Source organism: Amphiprion ocellaris, chromosome 2 (genome assembly GCF_022539595.1).
Source record: "Amphiprion ocellaris isolate individual 3 ecotype Okinawa chromosome 2, ASM2253959v1, whole genome shotgun sequence".
NCBI classification, from domain to species: Eukaryota; Metazoa; Chordata; class Actinopteri; family Pomacentridae; genus Amphiprion; species Amphiprion ocellaris.
In genome coordinates, this window is record NC_072767.1 from 26,868,149 (window position 1) to 26,890,217 (window position 22,069).

At 38.6% G+C, this 22,069-nt stretch overlaps 1 protein-coding gene across 1 annotated transcript; it reads left to right on the forward strand.

Moving 5' to 3' along the window:
- The first annotated feature begins 1,404 nt into the window (after positions 1-1,404).
- On the forward strand, positions 1,405-21,141 carry slc1a8a (solute carrier family 1 member 8a). Its single transcript, XM_023263264.3, has 11 exons — positions 1,405-1,721; positions 6,844-6,923; positions 10,379-10,594; positions 14,179-14,221; positions 14,308-14,515; positions 15,067-15,166; positions 16,129-16,362; positions 16,702-16,896; positions 17,055-17,189; positions 17,271-17,373; positions 18,789-21,141. The coding sequence occupies exons 1-11, from the start codon at positions 1,470-1,472 to the stop codon at positions 18,948-18,950; spliced, it is 1,728 nt and encodes a 575-aa protein (XP_023119032.1). The 5' UTR covers positions 1,405-1,469; the 3' UTR covers positions 18,951-21,141.
- Positions 21,142-22,069: the final 928 nt, after the last annotated feature.

Below are 22,069 nucleotides of genomic sequence, written 5' to 3' on the forward strand. Positions count from 1 at the left end.
GATGTGTTGCGAGAGTTTTGATGGAGCAGCATCTGGTGGTCATCAGAGGAATTGCAGCTTCTCACTGCTGGTCTGCAACACGCTCTGAAAGTAGAAATACTACTGCTACTACTACAACAATTATTATTAATAATAATAATAATAATAATAATAATAATAATAATAATAATAATAATAATAATAATAATAATAAAAGAGGCGTTGTGGTGATAATGTAAATGTAACCTATTGCAAACACTTAACATACCGGTCATCCTGCATGATCTCATCAATAGCTGTGCCACATCCACAAACTAAATAAGTAGTAGCTCCCATAAGTCAAGCAAAAATTCATCATTAAAGTCATTTAAGTAGTTGCTGGGGGAATTTGAAGGTATTTTGATTTGTATGTGCTTCTCATTATCAGAGCCCAAACACATCAGGAAGTTCTAAGTTTTCCAGATATCCTGTGCTGTGTACTCCCACTGTGCTTGACACACCTCAGAAACAATATCAGAGCTGTAAAAAAAAAAAAAAAAAAAAAATCTGTAAAAAATGCAGAATCTCAACCTTCCAGAAACATCCACAGATCCCCATGTGTTTTTGTTTGTTTGGTGTGATTATCTGCATATCAGACCGACATGTGCCTCTTCTAGTATGGCAGAACTATGTGCATGTCTGGTTTCAAAGTCTACATCTGTCACGTGGAAAATATGTCTTTGGAGTCTTAAGAACAGAAGAGTCTATAAGGAAAAGTGGCTAATGTGTAGCTAGTCAGCCTGCAGCTAAATGATCACCATACAATGAGCATCTACTACAGTCCAAGATAGCCAAGATGGTGGCAGGTAGGGAAGTTCAAGGGCTGTGTGCGCATGTGGGAATTTCATGACTGCATCTTGCACCTTTGTGATGCTACATCCCTGACAAATCTGTCCACACAGACATATAATCACCTGCCAAAGGACTCAAACCAGCTTCGTGGTTGTTTTGCCTGCAGTGGTTGTCTGCAGGACTGTGTCATAAAGATGTTTAACTGACCCACAGCATTCACACATCTGTAGCTCCACAAACAGGTTAGTCAACATAATTTCCTCATTGTGACAATAGAAAATAAAATGCAGTCATTCTAAAACTCCTGACTGTTGCAGTTTAGGTGAACTCCAAGTGTTTCTGACCCTGATCTGTGTCCATGAAGTTAAACCTCACTGAGAGAGACTAAACCTGCAGGATTCTCTTACCCTCGTCTTCACCTGGAGAAAGGCGGAAACAACAACAGGAAGGCTCCTGTAGCTCGACCAGATGCTACAACAAAGGCGTGTGAGGTGCTTCTTCCCCCTGTGTAAGCCTCTTAGTCCTGTAAGTCTGGCTGGCTACCTGCAGGCCTGCCTTGGCCCTGATCACTGATCATTTAATCCTTTAGTGGAAAGGTTTGCTTGTCTTTGGCTTCAGCAGGTTTGTCACCCTGCCAGCTGCACAGAAACTTGGAAGACATGGACGAGCTCCTGTTACCGAGCGGCGAGGAGGAGGCACGCTCCGAGCACAGTTCGTTCACTCCAGGAGACGCAGGGAGTACGATGGGGGACCGAGTCAAGACCTTTGTCCAGGAGTCTGTGAAGGGGGACCTGAGGAGGACTGTGACAGATTTCTGCAAAAGGAACGGGCTGCTGACACTGTCGGTGATTGCTGTGCTGACTGGCTGTACGTTGGGCTTCATGCTAAGAGGAACTCAGCTGTCCACACAGGTACGTCTCACCTGAGGGTCTCAAATCTAACAGCTTCAGTTCAAACTTTCCTTTACAGTCCGATCCGAGCATAGCAGCCTGCTGCTCTTCTTTTCAAATTTTCCTTTAAATAACTGGATTTATCATTTCACCTTCCCTATTTACACTTTCCTTGGTCTGCATCCACCTGCCAGGATTTAACCTTTAAGACTCCAGTGTTTAGACTCTCTAATGTTGCCCAATGATTCTTTCTTTCAGATTTATAACCGCTCCGTTGCGGCCTAAAATATGAGCCCCGATGCTTTTACTTTCTTGGTAAACTCTTACTTTCCTGTAAGTGCTCCATCAGGACTCACCTGTCAGGACTTGTGACAAAGCTTTCTTTTAAATGTAAATCTTGGCTCCTGTGCTGATAACCTACTTACTGTTTAATTTAGAATCAGTGAGCACCTGCCAGCACTCTGCAGCCCTTTAACATTTTCTTTTCATGCTTTCCCTTGAAGGATTTATTACTTTACCCTCGTTGTTGACACTTTCCTTTGTCAGTATCCACCTGCCAGGACTTAATCTTTAAGCTGCAGTGTTGATGCTCCCTAGTACGTCTCCTATTAATTCTTTCTCTCAGATTTGTTTGCCCCATCGAGACATATGGTTTAAATGCCAGTGTTTTTACTCTCCTGTTAAACTGTAAAGTTGAAAGTTCAGAACTCACTTGTGAGGATTTGTGACAAGGCTTTCCTTTAAATTTAACTCTTGGCTCTCTCACCGTTCAATCTGACGTCAATACGTACCTGCCAGAATTCTGCAGGTCGACCTTTACTAACTCTGGTCGGTACTTTACTTTTAGTTTCTTGTCTGGGGTTGCGTTCTTCCAAAATTTTCCCAATTAATGTTTTCAAGCAAAATTTCAAACTCAGTCAGTCCATTTACAACAGTTAGCATTTAGGAGGAAGAGCTAAAGAGTAACTTACAGATTAGTAAATTACTGTGCAGGAAAATAAAGAGGCCACTGGATCACAACTTGATTTTACTTCACAAAAGAGAGAGCAGCCAAGCCAGGTGCAGTTAACAATAAGACATGGATCCTAACAATAAAGGTTCAAGATGTATATTCAAGTTATGAATCACAACTTCATAATCATGAGACTGCTGGGTGTCCCTGAGACCAGGAACTGAAATTTGCAAACAAAAAAGAAGACCTATAGTGCACAGCTCATGTTTTTGTTTAGAGATCTGTAATAATTTCTCCCACTGGTGCCAGAACCAGAAGCAGCTGCTGATGGAGGAGCTGAAGTGAACCAGCTATTTTTCTTCTGGTTACACATCCCATCCAGAACTCCATCATATCTCTGTCTAAAACAATCACCATACACAACTAGTCGATACAAAAAAGTTTGTTGTAACAGGTGTATTTCTTTAGTATCACTGCGTAGTTATTGCGTCATGGTGTCAGTTTGTTTTGGCTCCAGTCACTGGTCAGCTGCAGTCACTGCCAGAGTTCAAGACAATTGCTGCGACAGCAAAGTCTTATGCGGCTTAGTGTAAAAGTTGTCAAAGATCCAATGGTTTCAGAGTCTGGGAGTGCTTTAGATGATGACCGAACAAGGATGTGCAGAGTTCGAATGGCAGAACACACACACCTGAAAAAAAACACACAGGAGGCTCTTTACATCTGTGTCCTTCTCTCCTGCTCTCTGTGCTCATTTATAGTGTATTTTATTACAGCTGAATTTCCAATAAAGCTGTTCTCATTTGCATATTTTTGTGGTCCCTGTTGTGAGACTACAGAATGAGACTGAGATAGTGACTGAAACATAACTCATTAAAACTACATATTAATCAGCAGTCACCTCCAAACTGCTGCCCTTCCTAGCTAAAATCCTGATTTTAAAACCACAACGCCGTAGGACAAACTCACCATAAACATGAGTTCAAGGTGACGATTGTGTTGTGAATTCTTTGGTATTTATATAGAATCTACCAAAGTCAGAGAACAGTTGGCAACAAGGAGAAAACTTTGTCAACAAGTTTTGCCCTTTAATATGTAAACATTTATTTCCATTTTGTAATCTTCTACATTGTACAATGACATACAGTTTGTCTGAATAAAACGAACCTAAATTAAATGCTAGTTTTGCATTTTTGGAGGAAAAATTGCTTGTTCATATTAATCAGTTAATCTGTAAAATAGTCCATAGATTAATCAAAAACATGAATTAACTTTCCAAACAATAATTTCTAAGAAATATTTAAATAAGTTTGGTGAAATGTTGACCCTCCAAGTTGCTTTTAAAAAGGTCTTGTTTATACTTTCAGTTTTTTGTACAGGTGAGGTTATTTTTTTCTAGATTTCCAAAGAAGATCAAACTAGTTTTAGATAAACAACAACCTGTTAGTGTATTTATAAAGGTCAGCATTTAAAGGGAGAAACTACATACAATATAAAACTTAAGTACAACATTGAGGTACTTATACTTTACTTGAGTATTTCCGTTTTTAGCTACTTTATTCCTTTACTAAATTGATTTCAGAACTGTATTTACTTTGCAGATTTAGTTTAATAATACAAAACATCAACAAAAAAATGATAGCATATTATTAATCAAGACTAAGTTTATTGATCCATGAAGGGAGATTCACAAGCATCAGACATTAATGGTTTAATCAGCTTCACCAGCTGCAGCATTAAAGTGATGAACACATGAGTGCATCAGTAAATATAATACATTAGGATACAATACACTCTTCTGCACAGGGAGTAGTCCTACTTTTTTAATGCTAAAACTTTCATACTTAAGTCTAAAATTGAAAGCAGGTCTTTCACTTGTAACCGAGTATTTCTAGTCTGTAGTATCGGTACTTTTACTTAAAGATGTGGTAATGAGAGACTCTTAGCAACACACAAAGTGTTAAAATCTTTAGCTGACAGCTAAACCAGGGTCAGCAGGTTCTAAAACATAGATGTATATCCGTGCAGTATATTTACTGTTAGTTAAAAATAGTTTGTCTGTGAGCTATCTTTCCAGGAATGATTGATCCCTCTGAGCAAGCTGACTAAATTCAGCCCAGACCACAGTCCTCCTTCTCTTTTTCTTTCAGGCTCTGCGGCTATGAATAATCTGCAGGATAACAGAGTACAGCTGGCCCTTTTCCTGATTCCCCCGGTAGCCAGAATTCACTATACTGTCCTGTACTCAAATACGCTTATGTCATAATCCACGGTAAAAATGTGCAGCCTACTCAACGGAAGCAGCTTCTTCTATACGTCATGTTGCTGCTGCTTTTGTTTGTTTGATACACTCTCCCCTTCCTTCAAACTTCATCTGTCATACACAGATACAGATGCGAGTAAAAAATCTTTTGGTGAAACGTGTTTTTTAGCTTGTTGACATGATGTTTGTTTGCTTGTTTGTCATGAATGAAATGAGCAGTCAGCACCATGGCTAGTATTTCCACCTTGAAACTGCCGTGAACTGATGACAGACTCTAAATCACAGATTCAGACTTCCAGGGTTTCACACATAAAAAAATCTAAAAAACAAATTCTCTCAGCTTGCAGGGTGGGACTTTCTACATCATTATTTTTCTTCGTAACTGGTTAATGGGTTGAACGTGTATGACGGAGTTACTTAAATATCACAGCTTGTCACTGTGCAGTTGTAGGTGAGCTGGTGTTCTTCAGCTGCAGCGAGGGGTAGAGGTGGTTGAAGACAGAGACAAGGGCTTCATAGATCCACAGATTCTGGAAGCAACAGTGTAAAGTTACATTTTCAAGCAAGATAGGAATGTTTTCAGGGAAAGCTCTTCTAAATATGTATCTTTGATAAACAGAGATGAGTTTTAGCACTTTAATCAATCGCTGAACTTTGAATATTATTTAATATTCTATTGTTTAATATTATATCTCTTTGTAAACAGACCTGCTTCTAAATCAAGATTTAGTTGGTTGTTAATTAGTGTTAATTAATAACTACATATTTTAGGAAATAAAACTTTTGTCAAACTTAAAGCTTGATAGCTGATGTATTTTCATCTATTGATTGATTGATCAGATTAACCTGTTAGTGCCCACCAACCTGAATATAGATAGAATTTCTATAACAGTTCTCTGGTTTCTGTTTCTCCATTTTTTAGTCATCGTAACAGCTGAAGGAACAAAACACAAAAAACATTTTTTTAAAAAAAATTATAAATTAATAATATTAATGTGTTATTAGAGTTAGGGTTAATCGGCTGATGAACAGAGAAAATAAGTGTCACATGTACTGATACTAAAAAACACAAAGAACAGACAACTTATACCAAATGGCAAAATAAGCTAAAATATTCAAGTGGTACAACATTATTCTGTTTCTCTATATTAATATCTGACATTGAACTTTAGTCACAAAACAAATGTGCAATGAATCAGATCATGCATAGGTGGGTTGTTATGAGAAATGTTGGCTAGTAAATTGTTTACACACATAATTTGGTCTGATCTCATTAAACAAAAAACTTACTGATGTTTTTATTATTTTTGAAATTGAATTTGTCTCTCGATACTTTGTGACATCGGCTAGGGGAATGATGTGATGTGTACATTGTTTGTGATGTCTAAACTGTAATGAGGAAGAACTTTTAAAAAACATCATCTGCATATGTCGTAAACCCTTATTGTGTCATACAGGTACAAATCTCCGCTACTCTCATTCTAAAATTCAGAACTCTTCATCTCAGCACTGCTGCTGCTAAAAGGCTCCAAAATACAAAATGTTAAATTGCAGTCATAGTTTTTTTTTTCCAATTTGCTGCTCAAAACCTCATAGAGAAAACTCACATTTTAAGTGATTCATCATTATATTACGTTTATGGCAGGATCTGTTCCCATGGTGACCCGTTCCTTTTAGCTTCTTTTCATCTTCTATCAGGAGCTGATTGGTTATTCGTTTAATTCCTTTGTGTGTAATCAAACGGTTTGTTACAATCCAACGAATATCTGCATGTCCATCTGTACTGTTTAATTTCCATATAGTCATTTAGTTTCAACATATCAGATGTGAAAAGCTGCAGAGTTTATCTAACAGCTGTAAGTCCTTTGACCATCAGCCATCTGTTTTATATAGAAATGACAACTGTTTTTCTTTGTCATTCGTCTCTGCAGGCTAAAATCTACTTTTCTTTTCCTGGGGAGCTGCTGATGAGGATGCTGAAGATGCTCATCTTGCCTCTCATCACGTCCAGGTAAATTTACATGACAAAACACACGAGGAGGTGAAAACAAATGACATTAACATCAGAAAAAGAGATAAACTGAAGAGGGGACGCTGCTTGAGAATCATATAGGCAGGAAAAAACATATTTTTTTGGTTTAGGTTCTGTAGTGATCCAAAAGCATCTTAAAAAAATAATTCCTGTTTTTTTCTGCTGCATTTTAATGAAAACATCTAGTTATTTCCTATATAACAAGACTATAGTAGCAATAAAGACAGATAAATGATGATAATTAATTAGAAAAGTAGTGATAAAAATGAGAAAAAGAATTTAAAATGTAAAGGAAAAAAATTTAAAATGTAGTAAAAAGGAAAAAAATAAATAATGGAAAGAATACAAATATTTTTAAAAGTCTGATTTAAAGGAAAAACATTTTAAAGTATATAATACAAAGTTTTTGTTACCAAAAGATTTTTATATTATTAATAAAAACACATGTTTCACAGTGGATGTGTGATAGAAAAATTACAATTGTAAGAATAAATCTATAAAATGCCAAATATATTATATGTGTGATTAAATACTAAAAATAAAAACAAACAATTCAGTTGATGAACTTCTAAAGATGAAAGCTCAAAGTACCAAAAATAAGAGTATTCATAAGGCAGAAAAGCATATTTGAAATAATGTGTACTAATGACTGTAAAACTGCAAAGTTACTGAAGTTGTCAGATAAATACAGCAAAGTAAAAAGTACGATATTTGCCTCAGCACTGGAAGTATAAAGTCTCAGAAATGTGAAAATACATTCTTGCTTGTCACAGTGTATTCTGGTTATCTGAAGTAGCTTTCATACTGGATATCTGACAGTAAAATTATGAGTTGTAATGACTCAATTTTGGATATCTCAAATTAAACGCCCAACACACATGTGAACGGCAAAAAGGAAGAATGACATTGTGTAAACCTACAGCATACATCCACTGTACAGGTTTCATGTGTAACCATCTGGATACAGGCTCATTCAGGTGACACCACAGATATCGAGAACTTAACATATGATCAGCGTTCTTCTTTGCAGAAAAAATCCTAATAATGTTGTAAAACTACAGGCTGCATTATGCTGCTACATTAAAGAAAATGACACTTCCAGTGATAATAATGGCAGGTAAGTTAAGTCTAGATTTATCCATTTGTACCTTCAAGCTTGCAAAGAGTCTCCACAACATGATGAGGAGACTGGATCTGGTAATAATCTGCTTATTGTGGCTACTTTTCTGTTGACGAATCTGTCGACTATTGTACCAAATAGCTGATTAATCTAAATAATTCCTCCTGTTTTTTATTATTATTATTATTATTATTATTATTATTATTATTATTATTATTATTATTATTATTATTATTATTATTATTATTATCATTGATCCTTTGGAGTGTGTTTAGAAGCTGCAAGGAAAACAGATAACCTGTGGCAGCTTCAGGTAGCACAATGTGTCTGTGCTAACAGAACTAGTGGACCGCAACTGATGATAGACATAAGGTGGTGCTAGAGTATCTGCCCTTTGCCCTCAGTATCAAGCAGGTGCCCTCCGCGTCCAAATTATTATTATTTTTTAAATTTAAACATTAAACACACGCACACGACCCGTGCCGTGCCGCGACTCGCCCCGCCCCTTCTCGTAACGTGAACACGAGGAGCGGACACGCGCATGGCAGCAGCTGCACAGCCCATATAGACTGTAACCACCAACTAGGTAACACATAAATGAATGAAGTGTATTGTTCATCAGCCTCAGTTGCCACACGGTGCATTTAGTGGTCTCTGTTGTGAAGTAGCCTGTCTCATGCAGCGCTACACAACCGTGCCTAAATTAGCCAACTGCCCGTCTTAGAAAGCCCTCATATTTCGATTGGAATATTGTCCGGGATATGTTATATATGCGCATTTCCTCCTTTGCTGAGTGAATCAAAAGTTGATGTTGTTTCCGTAATGTCCCTGAACGCACCTCGAGTGTCGCGTTTTTCTCTATAGCTACACAGTTTGTTGACTAGTTTCTCCCGTGCACATGTTCGGACTGAATGCATGTTGCATTTTTCCTTTACTTGCTGTGTGTAAATGACCAAAGGTGAGTGGTCTTGTGTTCCCCCAGTGTAGACCGTGATTATGCATTGTTCCCTGTTGATTGCTATTGATACTTAATGTGACGGACATTAGCTTAGCTATTAGCCAATCACGTTGTCGATTGTCAGCGCCTGTCTGGTTGCGTTGCTATGTTACGCAAGTTCATGTGATTGAAATGCTAAGCCATACACAGTAGTTTGCAGTTTATGCTGTTGTGTTTATGTGCGTTTGATGTTATTTCTCAGTATAATTATTATTTGTGGATGTACTTATGGCAAATGTGTCACTGATTTATTATTCCTGTTTGTAATATTTCAGAACCACAGTTATCACAGCACAGCTATCTGCCACAGCTGTGTATAGTACAACAGCCTTTTGTGTTATCCTGTAATAAACACCAATAAGCTGGAAAGTCTGGCTGCCTGTTCTCTAACCGGAACACCTCATACCTTGTGCCACTCTGAAACCACCCACCTGGAGACCCTCTCTCCTTTTTAGCCTGCCAAGCTCAACGCTACCCATAACAATCAATTACTCCACATAACGTGACGACGATGACCACACAACCAATGTTATTTGGTGAATTGGTACAGCATATGATCAGTATACTATATCTGAATATTTAGTTTGTTTAGGTTTATTATTAGCCTACATTAGGTAGAGGCAACACTTGCTGTGACTGATTTGCTAAATGACAAAAAGAAAAAGTAGCTTTCTGCCTTGTTGTAGCCTAATTTCAGGAATCAGTCTTGATATTGTCGATCTCTTTTAATTTACCAACTGCAGCATGCCCAGAAGGGAAAGGATCAAGAGAGACAAAGAAAGGGAGCTACATGTCATTTACCGATTGTTACAATGCAATGTTTTATTGACCCTTTGTGTGTTATTATTAAGATTTTAAAATAAATGCCATTACAGAAAATGTGTTCCTGATTTTTATATTTTTTTTCAGATCTCACACTGTTATATTAAGGCAGCCAGTGGTTCTACATGCTGCACAAGGTGCCCTTTTTTTTCCCACTGAGCACCTGACCCCCAAAATGTCTGTACACGCCACTGCTGTGTATACTACCAGTCAGCTCTCTCTTAAATCAGTTGTAAAGCAAAAACACAACTGCAAAATGAATGAACATAAAATTCAATCCAAGCAGAAATGGGACAAGGTCTTTGAGCTGTCGTTGTCATACTTCAGAACACAACTATTTTCAAATAGCCTTCAAATCCCACAGTTTCAGTACAGCTCAGTCAGTTTCAGCGCTGATGGAGTTGGACTAACAGTCTCTATGCTAAGCTAGGCTAACAGTTGTGGACTAATTTTTTTTAACTGACAGCCTTCCTCTCTTCCTGCCTTGTCTTGCAGTTTAATGTCGGGTCTGTCGTCAATGGAGTCGAAGGCGTGCTGCCGGATGGGCGTCCTGACCGTTACCTACTACCTGTGGACAACCTTCATCGCTGTGGTCGTTGGCATTGTGCTCGTCATCATCATCAAGCCTGGTGTGGGGACGGAGATGGAGAGCAACCGGCTGGGCGGTGGTCCTGTCATGACTTCGGCTGACGCTCTGCTCGACCTCATCAGGTGAGAGAAGTCAAAGGTCAGCTAGATAGTGTGTGTCATTGTGTATCAGGTGTTTGCAAACTGTAGATTAGGAGATAAAATGTGACACACAGTGCTGGTTGTGCTTTAGAAAAAATAGATCTGGGACTGAGAAATGAAGTAAAATCATGATAAGAACATTTTTATATAAAAATTTTGTACTTAGAACTTTTAGAATTTTTTCAAATAAAATAACTCCTCATTTTTACATTCTTATCTGTGGTTAGACTTTATTGATTAATGTGGGGACATTCACATGTTACACAAGGGCAGAGACAGATTAAGAAGTGAGAAAAAAACATAAATACCCATTTGAATAACAGAGGTGACATATAACAAAACTGTTGACATTTTGAGAATCAAAAAACATAAAATATGTATGTTGAGGTTGAAGAAGTGCTTTAGCACCGTACATTATGAAAAAAATTAAGTTTTTCAACATTTAAGCATTGAAACATATTAGCAGACCCCAAAAATCCAATTAGAAACCAAACCTATAAATGAACAAAATATCTGCTCCTAAAAAGTGTTAATGAAAGTGTTAAATTTAACCCAGTGACCCTGCAGAAGCTGGTTTAGTGGCAACTGTTGGTTTTATTTATTTTTGATATTATATACACGACCAGTCAAAAGTTTGGTCACACCTTCTCTTTCAATGCTTTTTATTTGTCTTTATTATTTCTACATTGTAGATTAATACTGAAGATTAACACGTTTTTGTTTATAACATAATTCCATTTGTATTCTTTAATACTTTTGATGTCTTCTGTTTTAATCTACAATGTACAAAATAAATAAAAACCATTGAATGAGAAGGTGTGTCCAAACTACTGACTGGTAGTGTATATTAGTGTAGGATATATTATATCCTGAAGTTTCTTTTCTCTTTCTGTGCATTCACTGAAGTCCCTTCTTTTTCTTCACATAAACTTAGCTTTATGTTGTAGCCAGTTTGTTGGCTCTTTGTGAGAAAACAGGTGTTTGGCCCAAAATACCACATTAACAGGAATCCTCAGACGCTGCTGTTGTTTAAAGGATCATTTTGAGTCCAGGAGGATTTAACAGAGTTGAAGTGCACCAAACAAAACATAGAAAACACACCAGCACAGACTCTCTCTCACACATCAATCCAATTAGAGAGCAGGACTGATTGGTATATTTTTAGTAATCCTGCAGGGATAAGTGATAGATTAACCAAGTGAGCGGCGGTGCAATGCAGTGATCTCTGCTGCGGCACGTTGGCAGACCAAGCTCTCGTGCCGCAATCAGAGGCCACGCCCACATTTGAAGGAGTCGCATGAGCAGGTTGACAAACTACCATCCCATTTACTTCTGACCTTTGCTGAAGATTAGCTGATCTGCACTGTTTACCTGCTGAGTGGAGGAGCAGAAGGGATGGACTCAGACATCAGACAGAAAGATATCTGTATTTGGGAGTTATTGCAGCGGTCTGTGCTAGTGCTAATATTAATTAATACTAACATACTAACAGGAGGAAGCTCAAAAAACCCAATGGCCTGTTGTACAGAACAGTAGCTGGAACAAAGTGTGTATAACGCAGAGTGACGGCTGTTTCACTGCAGTCAAGACGACACGCTTATTGCTTTCCACATTGTCAGTAGCAGCTCTTTACTTTGTTTTATTTAAAAAAGGTAGCTCTCAAACTTTTTGATTCAAAAAGAACAGAAACAAAAATTTTTAGAAGAAGCTCTGGCTTGTGACTATTGGTTTTATTTAAAACATGCCTTGTAGGGAACTCAATTAATCGGTTATTAAAGTAGTTGGTGATTAATATACATGAGATGATTTGGTCATGTCAATAAATCACACTTTTTATGATTTCCTGATGTTGTTGCTACATTATTGACAAATTAGATACCTGCATTGTTAAGCAGGACAACAGGTGTTTCCAGTAAAGTTTGGAATTCTTTACAGGGTTCAACAAGTTCAGTTTTTGGCATCACAAAACTATCATGATTGTTTTACCAAAAAAAGTTGTTTCCTGTTGTGAATCTTGGACAGAAAGTGCCATTGTGCTTCCCTCTTTCTTCTTTCAGTCCAAGGCATTTGATTTTGTTGGGTTAGGGTTAGTGACTCAGTGACATTGTTATGCATGACAGGGCTTTAGACTCATTTAAGGAGAGCCTCGCAGATGGAACCCAGTGTATAAACACAGAGATAAATCGAGCTTTATGGAGATCTTTTAGCCCCCCCTAGGTGTAGTTTTACCCTGCTTCTATTTTCCATTTTTTATAAATATCATTGGACAGGGCATGTCTATAGCTAAATGATGACAGATGACACAGAAGTGACATGCTGCTGTTGAGCCGTCTCTTCATAGCTGCAGGCCTCAGTTCTAATAGTGATATGAAGTTGGTTCTGAATGCTGTTTGAAAAAAAAAAAGTGAACTTTTGCAGAGCTCGCTCCCAGATCTTACATCTTGCAGCAATTAGACTTCAAGTGGAGACTTAATTGAACTAGTCTTTTCCTACAAGTACTTGAGTATCTGGATGGATGACGGGCTCTTTTTTAGAGTCCGTACTGAGCACCAGGTAAAAATAACATTACTGTGGCAGTCTGGTTTTTATTATTTCACAACAATGTTAGTGATTTAGACAATGGAGACATTATTTATATGCATGTTGCTGCCTAGACACTTTTTTTTTTTTTTTAAAAACAATTACAACTGGAAGTCCAGTACACATCATTGTAATTCTGATCTGGTCTCTTGGCCTTCATTAAGCCTGAGAAGACAGCAACACTGCTTTATTTTTATTTACAAAGCAGTTCAGACTAAGAGCTCCCTTCCTATCTGTGTAATCCTTGATCACTTACCAACAGCTGTTTTATTTCTCACTCATGTAAATGGCTGCTCTGCAGGGGGCCCAGGATTTTCTCTGGACTTGGTAGGCTGGCCTTCTCCTATTTTGCAGCCTGGTCTTGGAATAACGTTCAAAACGCACAAAAGTGCTGATTTAAAGCTGTGGTACATGAAGAGTGCAGTTGTTATTTCTAAACTGGATTTTATGTTAGTTTCTGGGTTGTTTTAATATGGATTACTTTTGTCCCATGTCTGTTGACTTCATGCCTTGATTTTATTAATCTTTTGTAACTTTTAATTGGTGTACCTTCTTGGCCAAGGTGCCTTTAAAAAAAAAGATTTTAATCTCAAAGGACTTCTTGGTCAAATAAAGAAAATAAATTAAGAATAACAAAATAGCAGAACCTGAAGCACGAGTTGTGATGATGTAGTCAGTGAAGCGTATTTTTTTTAAAAAACGGGAGAAATGAAGTCGAAGATAATTAGATTTTAAATGTTGCAGTTAAACTATTTCATAGTTGACTACTAATCGATTAATTTTTACAGCTCTATTGCTTCCCAAACTTTGAAATTAAGTATTTTGCTAAAAGGTAACCACAATTTGAGCACAGATTCACTCTTTATGGTTTTTATGCTTGTTGCTTGTTCAAATATCATTTGGCTTTTATACAACTTTAACAACGTTTGTAGAAATACTATGAAAACAGTAGTAATCATATAATCATGTGTATTTTTGCTCTACAGAAACATGGTTCCCTCTAACCTGATTGAGGCCACATTTCAGCAGGTAAGACAGCAGCAATTTAAAGTTTATCCCGTCTTTACCACTCTGTGCTTTCAGCCTCTAACAAAGCCAACTCTCTCTCTCTTCAGTACAAAACCGACCTGATCCCCATTCTCAAAGTTCCGACTAGAACCATCCAGCCCAACTTCGTCTATGTTGTCCCAGATGACAGCGACCCCAAAGGGCGGACGGTGTACCTGGAGCTGACTCCACCACCGGAGGTCTTGTACAAGACGAGTCCTGGCAGCAGTCAGCAGATGAACGTGCTTGGCATTGTCATCTTCTCTGCTACCATGGGTGAGCGGGACAGAGTGATTTAACATTTAAAGCCAAACTGGATATGTATTGCAGGTATCTGTACTTCAATTCTTTCCAGTCAAAAGGAGCTTTTTGGATATCCTCATCATTTTTCCAATATAAATGACCTTTTAAGATTTATAAGTTTGATCAACACATCAACAGTATCATACTGACTAAATAGAAACTCGAATAGAAGAATAGTAAAAAATTAGATGCTGATATCCACAGTGTGAACTGTAGATATCTGTAATGAGAAACATGAAGAGTAAAAGTGATGTCTGCCATACAAATCCAGTCTGGCTATTAAGTGTGGAAGTGGCTTGCCGAATGTGTTGCTGCATTTGAATTCTAACTAGTTGTAGTTTCAGTTTCTGACATCTATTATTCACTTCTGATTAGTCAGAATCAGAAGTCATTTCATGAAGTTGATGTAGAAATACCATGAATGACGAGTCTCTAGCTGGAGGCTGCAGTGAGTCATTCATATCAGCATTTATAATGATTCAGCTGACAAATGTGAATGTTAATGTTGTGTTCATGTGCTGCAGGTCTGTTGCTGGGCAGGATGGGAGAGCGAGGAGCTCCGCTGGTCAACGTCTGTCAGTGCATCAATGAGTGTGTGATGAAGATCATTAACGCTGCTGTGTGGTAAGATGAAAACTCAGCATGTGAAGTTGTAGACAAATGCCCTGCTGATTGCCTTAAAGTAGCACCATAATGACTCTGGATCTGCTGGTATTGGTGTGACAGTGGTCTGTAAGTGTTCACTCACGGCCCCATTGCTGAGTGATTATCCTCTTACACAGGTGAGATGCTGGTGATCTCACCCAGTGACCCGTCAGATGGTGAAAACGTGCTGGTGGTGATGTTGCTGCATCCTCCCTCTGCAGGGCTCTGCCCTGCTGCAGCTTCACCACCTGAGCTGATTAAAAGTATCAGGAAGAGGGGCTTAATGACCTGAACACTTACAGATGCAGCACTGAGTGTTACAGCTGAAATCACTGTAGAGCGTGAACCAGACTTTAAAATAATTCTATTGCCTACACAGAAACTGAAGCTCCTCACTGTTCACTGATGGAGCTATAGGCCTACACAGCTAACATTAGGCATTTATAGCACACAGTGCAGCCAAAGCATGACTTGGAACAGAGCTTTGATTGTCAGAGATTCAATGTTCATCTTTATAAAAGCACAATGTCTCCAAGCAGTCACCGTCGTTGCGTTTCAGTGTGAGCAACAAACTGAAGCATTGAGGAGTCAAAAAATGAAAGCATTTAACACTACTGTAGTGTAGCCAAAGATTAGCTACTTCTGACTAACTTTATGCTCCAGATTGATCTGCATTTTTTTCCTGCATTAACATAATTTGTCCAGATATCACTGTTTACTCTCAGTAAAAAATCTAATAAAAAGTGCAACATGTTCATAATGAACTGCATTAAAGCCAGCAGACCAGTTTAAGCTTTAGATCTGCACAAAGTAACACAAAGTAGGAAAGTAGTGCCCAACTTAAGGAAACTTCACAAAGCCTCCTTTGTACATTAAAACCGCTCCTGTCTTTATCTCTACTTGAGTGAATCATGGTGATGCTGTTTGCTCTGTCCTGTCAGGTACTTCCCGTTCGGCATCATATTCCTGGTGGCTGGAAAGATCCTGGACATGCAGGACCCGAGTACGCTGGGAAAGAAGTTGGGCTGGTATGGCATCACTGTGCTCGCCGGCCTCTTTGTACATGGACTTGTTCTCCTCCCTCTCTTCTACTTCATCCTCACCAGGAAGAACCCTTTCAGCTACATCCGAGGGCTGCTGCAGGCCATGGTGATCGCCCTGGCCACCTCATCCAGGTGAGTCCTGCTTCAGTTTGCTGCTTTGTGTTCAGGTGTTGGTTAAAGCATTACTGTAGTTTTGAGAGGAGATAATAATATAAAATAGGAAAACTGATCACGAGAATAACTAACTGAAAACTATTTGATTGTTTGTGGTTTTCTGTTACATATATAAAGACAATTTCACGATAATTTGATGCAGGAAAGGAACAAACTGGTACATTAAGATTTCTTAGAAGAAGAAAATATTATGTTCAAATTGCAGATGCCCCAGTTTACGTGTCCCCTCCCGTTGTGTGAACACAACCCATGTCTCTGGTCTAAAGATTGATCTGAATCATGTCTCACCGCTTTCAGCTCAGCCACACTACCCATCACCATGAAGTGTTTGTTGGAGAACTGCCATGTGGACCGTCAGATCGCTCGCTTCGTCCTCCCAGTGGGAGCCACCATCAACATGGACGGTACGGCGCTGTACGAAGCTGTGGCGGCCATCTTTATCGCTCAAGTTAATGACTACGAGCTGGACTTCGGCCAGTTAGTCACTATAAGGTAAACAAACACACACAGACTTTTATTTTGTCTGCAGAGATAAGGGGTGTCTCTGTGACCGTAGAGATCCAAACTTATGCAACAAGCCTTGCCTCAGTTCGTCTGGTTCAGTTCTGGTCTCTCACAGGCTCTTGTCCTCTCGTCTGTCCATCTCACAGCATCACAGCCACAGCTGCCAGTATCGGTGCAGCTGGGATCCCTCAGGCCGGTCTGGTAACCATGGTGATCGTACTCACATCAGTTGGCCTGCCACCAGATGACATCACACTCATAGTGGCCATTGACTGGATCCTGTAAGTCAAAGTGCTGATTGTGAGGAAGAGATATTGTTTTATGTTATTTGCTCACTGATGGTATCTCCTCTGTCCCTGCAGTGACCGGTTTCGGACCATGATCAACGTCCTAGGTGACGCCCTGGCAGCAGGAATCATTGCTCACCTCTGTCGGAAAGACTTTCCTCTTAGTGGAGCAGGAAAGGTAAAAACAGAACAGTAAGCTCAGATATCCAGCTGTCAGGGATTAAGCAAATTACATATTTCACTTAGTTATTGTCAACCATCCTGACATAGAGTCAGATTTTTTTTTTTTTTTTTAAAAGGAATTTTTGTTTGTTGCAGTTTGAGCTGAGATGTTTCATGTATTGTGCCACAGTTTTGAACTGTTGTTGAGACACATTGATATCTGAGATATCACTGCATGTAGTTTTGGCTGAGAACTTGAGGCTGTGAGCTGCTGCTTCATTCATACCTGTCAACTCAGATTAGATTACAACAGATTAGAGCCCCGCCCCCTCAGCTGTGCTCATCACTACCTGTTACTAGGCAGACAAGTGCCATTAATAGTGACAATACCGTGTTGTAGGGACAAACTAGCTATCACTAATTAGCCAATTAGCAAAATAATTTGCCAGTTATTGGTGCAACAGAACAGTTTAACTCCATCGTCCTGCTGTTATTTCAAACTAGGGCTGCACAATATAATGTGTCAGCATTGATGTTGTGACCTTAAATACGGCTTAACTCAAACACATGATACTACAACTTTTTTTGCAACTCACATGAAAACTTTTGGTCATAGTCATTTTCATGAATAATCTAAAAGAGAAGTCTTTCTGATAAAACGTAATTCAGTCAGGATAGAAGTTCTTGGGTACACCGAGTTTCTTTTAAACTTCATTTAAAAGACATATGTCTCCTCGTGTGCACAGCAGAATGAGCAATGAACAGGAGAGAAAGACTGAAAAGGAGAAGAGGAGAAGATTTGGTAACAAAACAGAAACACAGCATCGGCTGTATGGAAATATTTTGGCTACAAAAAAGGATGTGGGCGAAAAAAGGGTACTCTGTCAGCAGTGTTTTGCAATTATTGCCACCAGACGAGGCAACACAACTAATTAATTTAACCATTTTAATCGGGACAACAAAATACAAAGCCAGAGCTGAATATCAGCCAAAGCAAAAAACTATTTTGGATGACTTTGCTGGTGTTACACCATATGCAGCCCTTATGGACCACAGGCACTCAACTGAACTTTGCCATTAATAACAACAGCAGGACAGTGGAGCAAAACTGTCCTGTTGCACCAATAACTGCCAAATTATTTTCCTAATTGGCTAATTAATGAGAGCTAGTTTGCCCCTACAACACAGTACAGATAAATTACATTTCCTGAGGTGCTGTAGTTTTATGACGAACGTTACCTTCATTTGTGTTGTTTAAACATTAAATAACTATTTAAAAAATTCTAATGTTCCTGTCTGTATGTTCACTATGGAGTTAGTGAAGTTTAGCATAAATCTTTAAACAGGGGCAAACAACTAGCCTGGTTCTCACTAATTAGCATGTTTGCGGTCACAGTAAGAGGCTAATGTGTTCTTATGTTTCCTGTGCAGACTGTGCCCTCCTATGGGACGCAGACTCCTCACAACTCCCACAGTGTCGATGTGCCAATGACGGAGATCCACACGCACAAAGACTGCATGTTTGAGACGATGGGCGACTCGGCGGGCCAGAGACATGCACACACCGTCTACTACAACATCTGTCAGGTGTGACAGGACAGAGCAGCTCACCTCAGAATACCGCAGAGTCCAGTCAGACCTCATTGTGCCATCTGAACAGGAGTGTATAGACGAGACAAACTCTGTGCAGGAATCTCCTTTTGGCTTCCAGTTTAAATCGCGGACAGGAGCTGTGGTTTATCAGTCCAAAGTGGAGCTCTGCTCTCCGGCATACTGAGACGGGGAGCGAATCCTCAGTCATTGGTTAAATGGAAACTCACCCTGCTGGCCTGATTTTGAAAGGTGGAGGATATTTTAAAAAACTATGCTTGTTGTTGGAAGAACAGCACGAACAGCAGCCTGATTTGCACCAGAGGATTATGGGTACACAGCAACTTCCTGGGAGCACCTGTAGGTTCATTGCCTCTTTTTCCAACTGGATACACCTACAGAGAGAAAGCGGCAAATTACGCCTTCTACTTCTGCAACAAAAGGAAATTCATTGATTCACTATGAGATAAATCGGGTTTATTGCAACTCAGGATCCTGGATGCCTCCTTTTCACAGGCTTTCGAACTGAGAAGAAGCTAGATCACACTGAAGACGATTTACAGCATATTTCATCAGGCCGGGATATATGGCAAGCCATTTTAACATTTAACAGCTTCATTGGATGTATTGCAGATATCAGTTCTTCACACATAACGTTACTTTTAGAATTTATGGGTTTCTCATTTCAGATATCTACAATTCAGCTGCACCTCTCCGCAATGTGGATTCCAGAAATCTGCAGCTGAATTCTGACGAGCTGTAATTCCAGTTTCAGACATCTACAGTATAAATCTTACAATTTATAATTTTAGGTCAAGAAATCTTAAATTCTCCTTAATTCACCATATCTGCACCCTCCTTTTCAGATATCTTTAATTAATTTGAACTGCTCAGAATGACTTTGTAGATATCTCAAACTGGAATTCTACTTTATCAGTATGTAATTACATATATCTTGCATTAGGCCTTGTGAAAAGATGTTGCAGATATTTGTAGTTATGTCAGAAACTACAGTGAGTGGGAGGCCACTCGCTTTTTTAACATTGCAACTATAACTATATATGACAGCCGTTTTACCGCCAAGTCAGAGCAGCCTGAGGCCAAAGTTCTAGCAAATTTCGACCGCAAGTCTCTAATGAACAAAGCTCTTGTTCTGCACAAACTCCTCTATTTCAAGAAATTTTGTAATGATCTTATCCATTACAGCAGCTGCCATTACTTCTGCTGACACTGACCAATATCCAACGGGAAACCTCGTATGAGCAGCGTCATGCACAAGACTAGTCATGAGACTAGTCATAAAGACGTTATAGATGTGTGGAATAATGATTGCAGATAGTCAAACTCTGTGAATGAATGCTTAAGTGATTGTTTTAGAGAGATGTCTGTAAGACTTAGGTATGGAAGAACATGTCTGGGAACATGGACCCTTGTAAGATGCTAGAGAGATGTTTTTATCGGTTGGTATGTGGACAGTTATTTGCAGCCCTGGAAGCAGCATGAATGTTGGAACTACTACACCGTGGGACCAACACTCTTGGATGATAAGGCTGGAGGTGGAGAAGTGGATCATTATCTTTATTTAATTTAGATTTTACAGCCAGACCATATCCGCCTTTATGTTGAGATAGTTTTTCATAAGCACACTGGACCCCATTATGTGAAATGAAAACAAAAAACAAAGCTCACGATCGCTGCAGAAGACAGTTTTTGTCTCATATCTATCACATGAAGAAACGAGCCACATCTCTGTCTTACCTCTCAGGTGTTTCCACAAACCCTCAACTGAGCTGTGATCTCATTGGTCGGTGCTCAGACTGGGTGAAGGGTAAAGAGTGATGAATGAATCCAAGTGCTCTTCATCTTGCAGACTCAACCTTCTTCTGTCTTTTGTGTATTTTAGCATGCTGGCATGCGTTTTAACTGGCTTCATTTGAAGTCAATGTGCATTATTTTCTTCTTTTGTTGTTTTAACTCCAATGTTACAAAGTAAACAAAGTGCTGTAGGGATAATGACAATTTTACCAATGTCAGTTGCAGCAAACAGATGCTAGTCTGGGTTTCAGTTGACATCATGCCTCTCCTGGGTGAACTAAACATTCAAAATAGATGTTTGTTACAGTGAATTATCAAGCTTTTCTGGAGCCACAGAAACAGCTGAACTCAAAGCAGCCAAGTGAAATGAATTAGAATTAATGTTATAAGAATATATATATATATATATCTATATATGTATATGTATATATATATATATATATATATATATATATATATATATATATATATATATATATATATATATATATATATATATATATATATATACACATTGCAATTCAGTGGCTACTACTTTAAAAAAAATCACAGATACAGCCCTTTAACCTCACTACAATGAATCCAATATTTAATATATTTTCTTGTGAAGTGCCCCTGAATGTCTTTGTTTAAATGTAGCTGTTTCAGTAGAGTAAAATGTGAAAACATAGACCTGCCTTAATCTGACTGTTGACTGCCTGGGTGTCACTGGGTAATCTGCAATTTATTTTGTGTTTTAACAATGAAAACAACGTGTATTTATTCTTAGTTTCAAACTGCAAAATGGAAAAACCATTTCAGGTGTCAGAATTAAAAACAGGAAGACACTCAAATGTGGTAAAGCTTTGGTCTTTCCTTTCCAATTCCTAATACAGAGGTCTTGCAGGTTTTTTTTTGAATTACACATGAATTATCCAATGATACCCAGACCACAGATCCTCTGTTGTTTTAACCTCAGTGTTCGTCTGCCAACACACCATCAGCCCAACAAACTGTAGATATTTCAACCATTAGTGAAGAATATTTTCATCAAACTGTACAATCTGTATGACACTTATTGTTTTTATATGGTGTGTTATTCATTTGTGTGATTCATGTTGATTTGTATATAAAATAAAAATTGCATCATATTTTCTTCCATGCAGTTATACAGCGACATTATTGTACATGTACCAATAGCATTGTCCAGGGTACTTGTAGCTTAGCTTTTAGCTTAGCACAAACAATGGCAGAAGAGGGAAACTGATAGCATCTGATCAAAAGACAACAGCAGGGGCTACATGCTGTGTTTTGCTGTTTGAAGAGGT

Excerpts from the sequence above, each read along its gene's own strand:
- slc1a8a (XM_023263264.3), top strand. The coding sequence starts at position 1,470 with ATGGACGAGCTCCTGTTACCGAGCGGCGAGGAGGAGGCACGCTCCGAG. Across the intron at positions 10,595-14,178 it reads GCTCTGCTCGACCTCATCAG|AAACATGGTTCCCTCTAACC; the intron begins GTGAGAGAAGTC and ends TTTGCTCTACAG. Across the intron at positions 16,897-17,054 it reads GGCCAGTTAGTCACTATAAG|CATCACAGCCACAGCTGCCA; the intron begins GTAAACAAACAC and ends TCCATCTCACAG.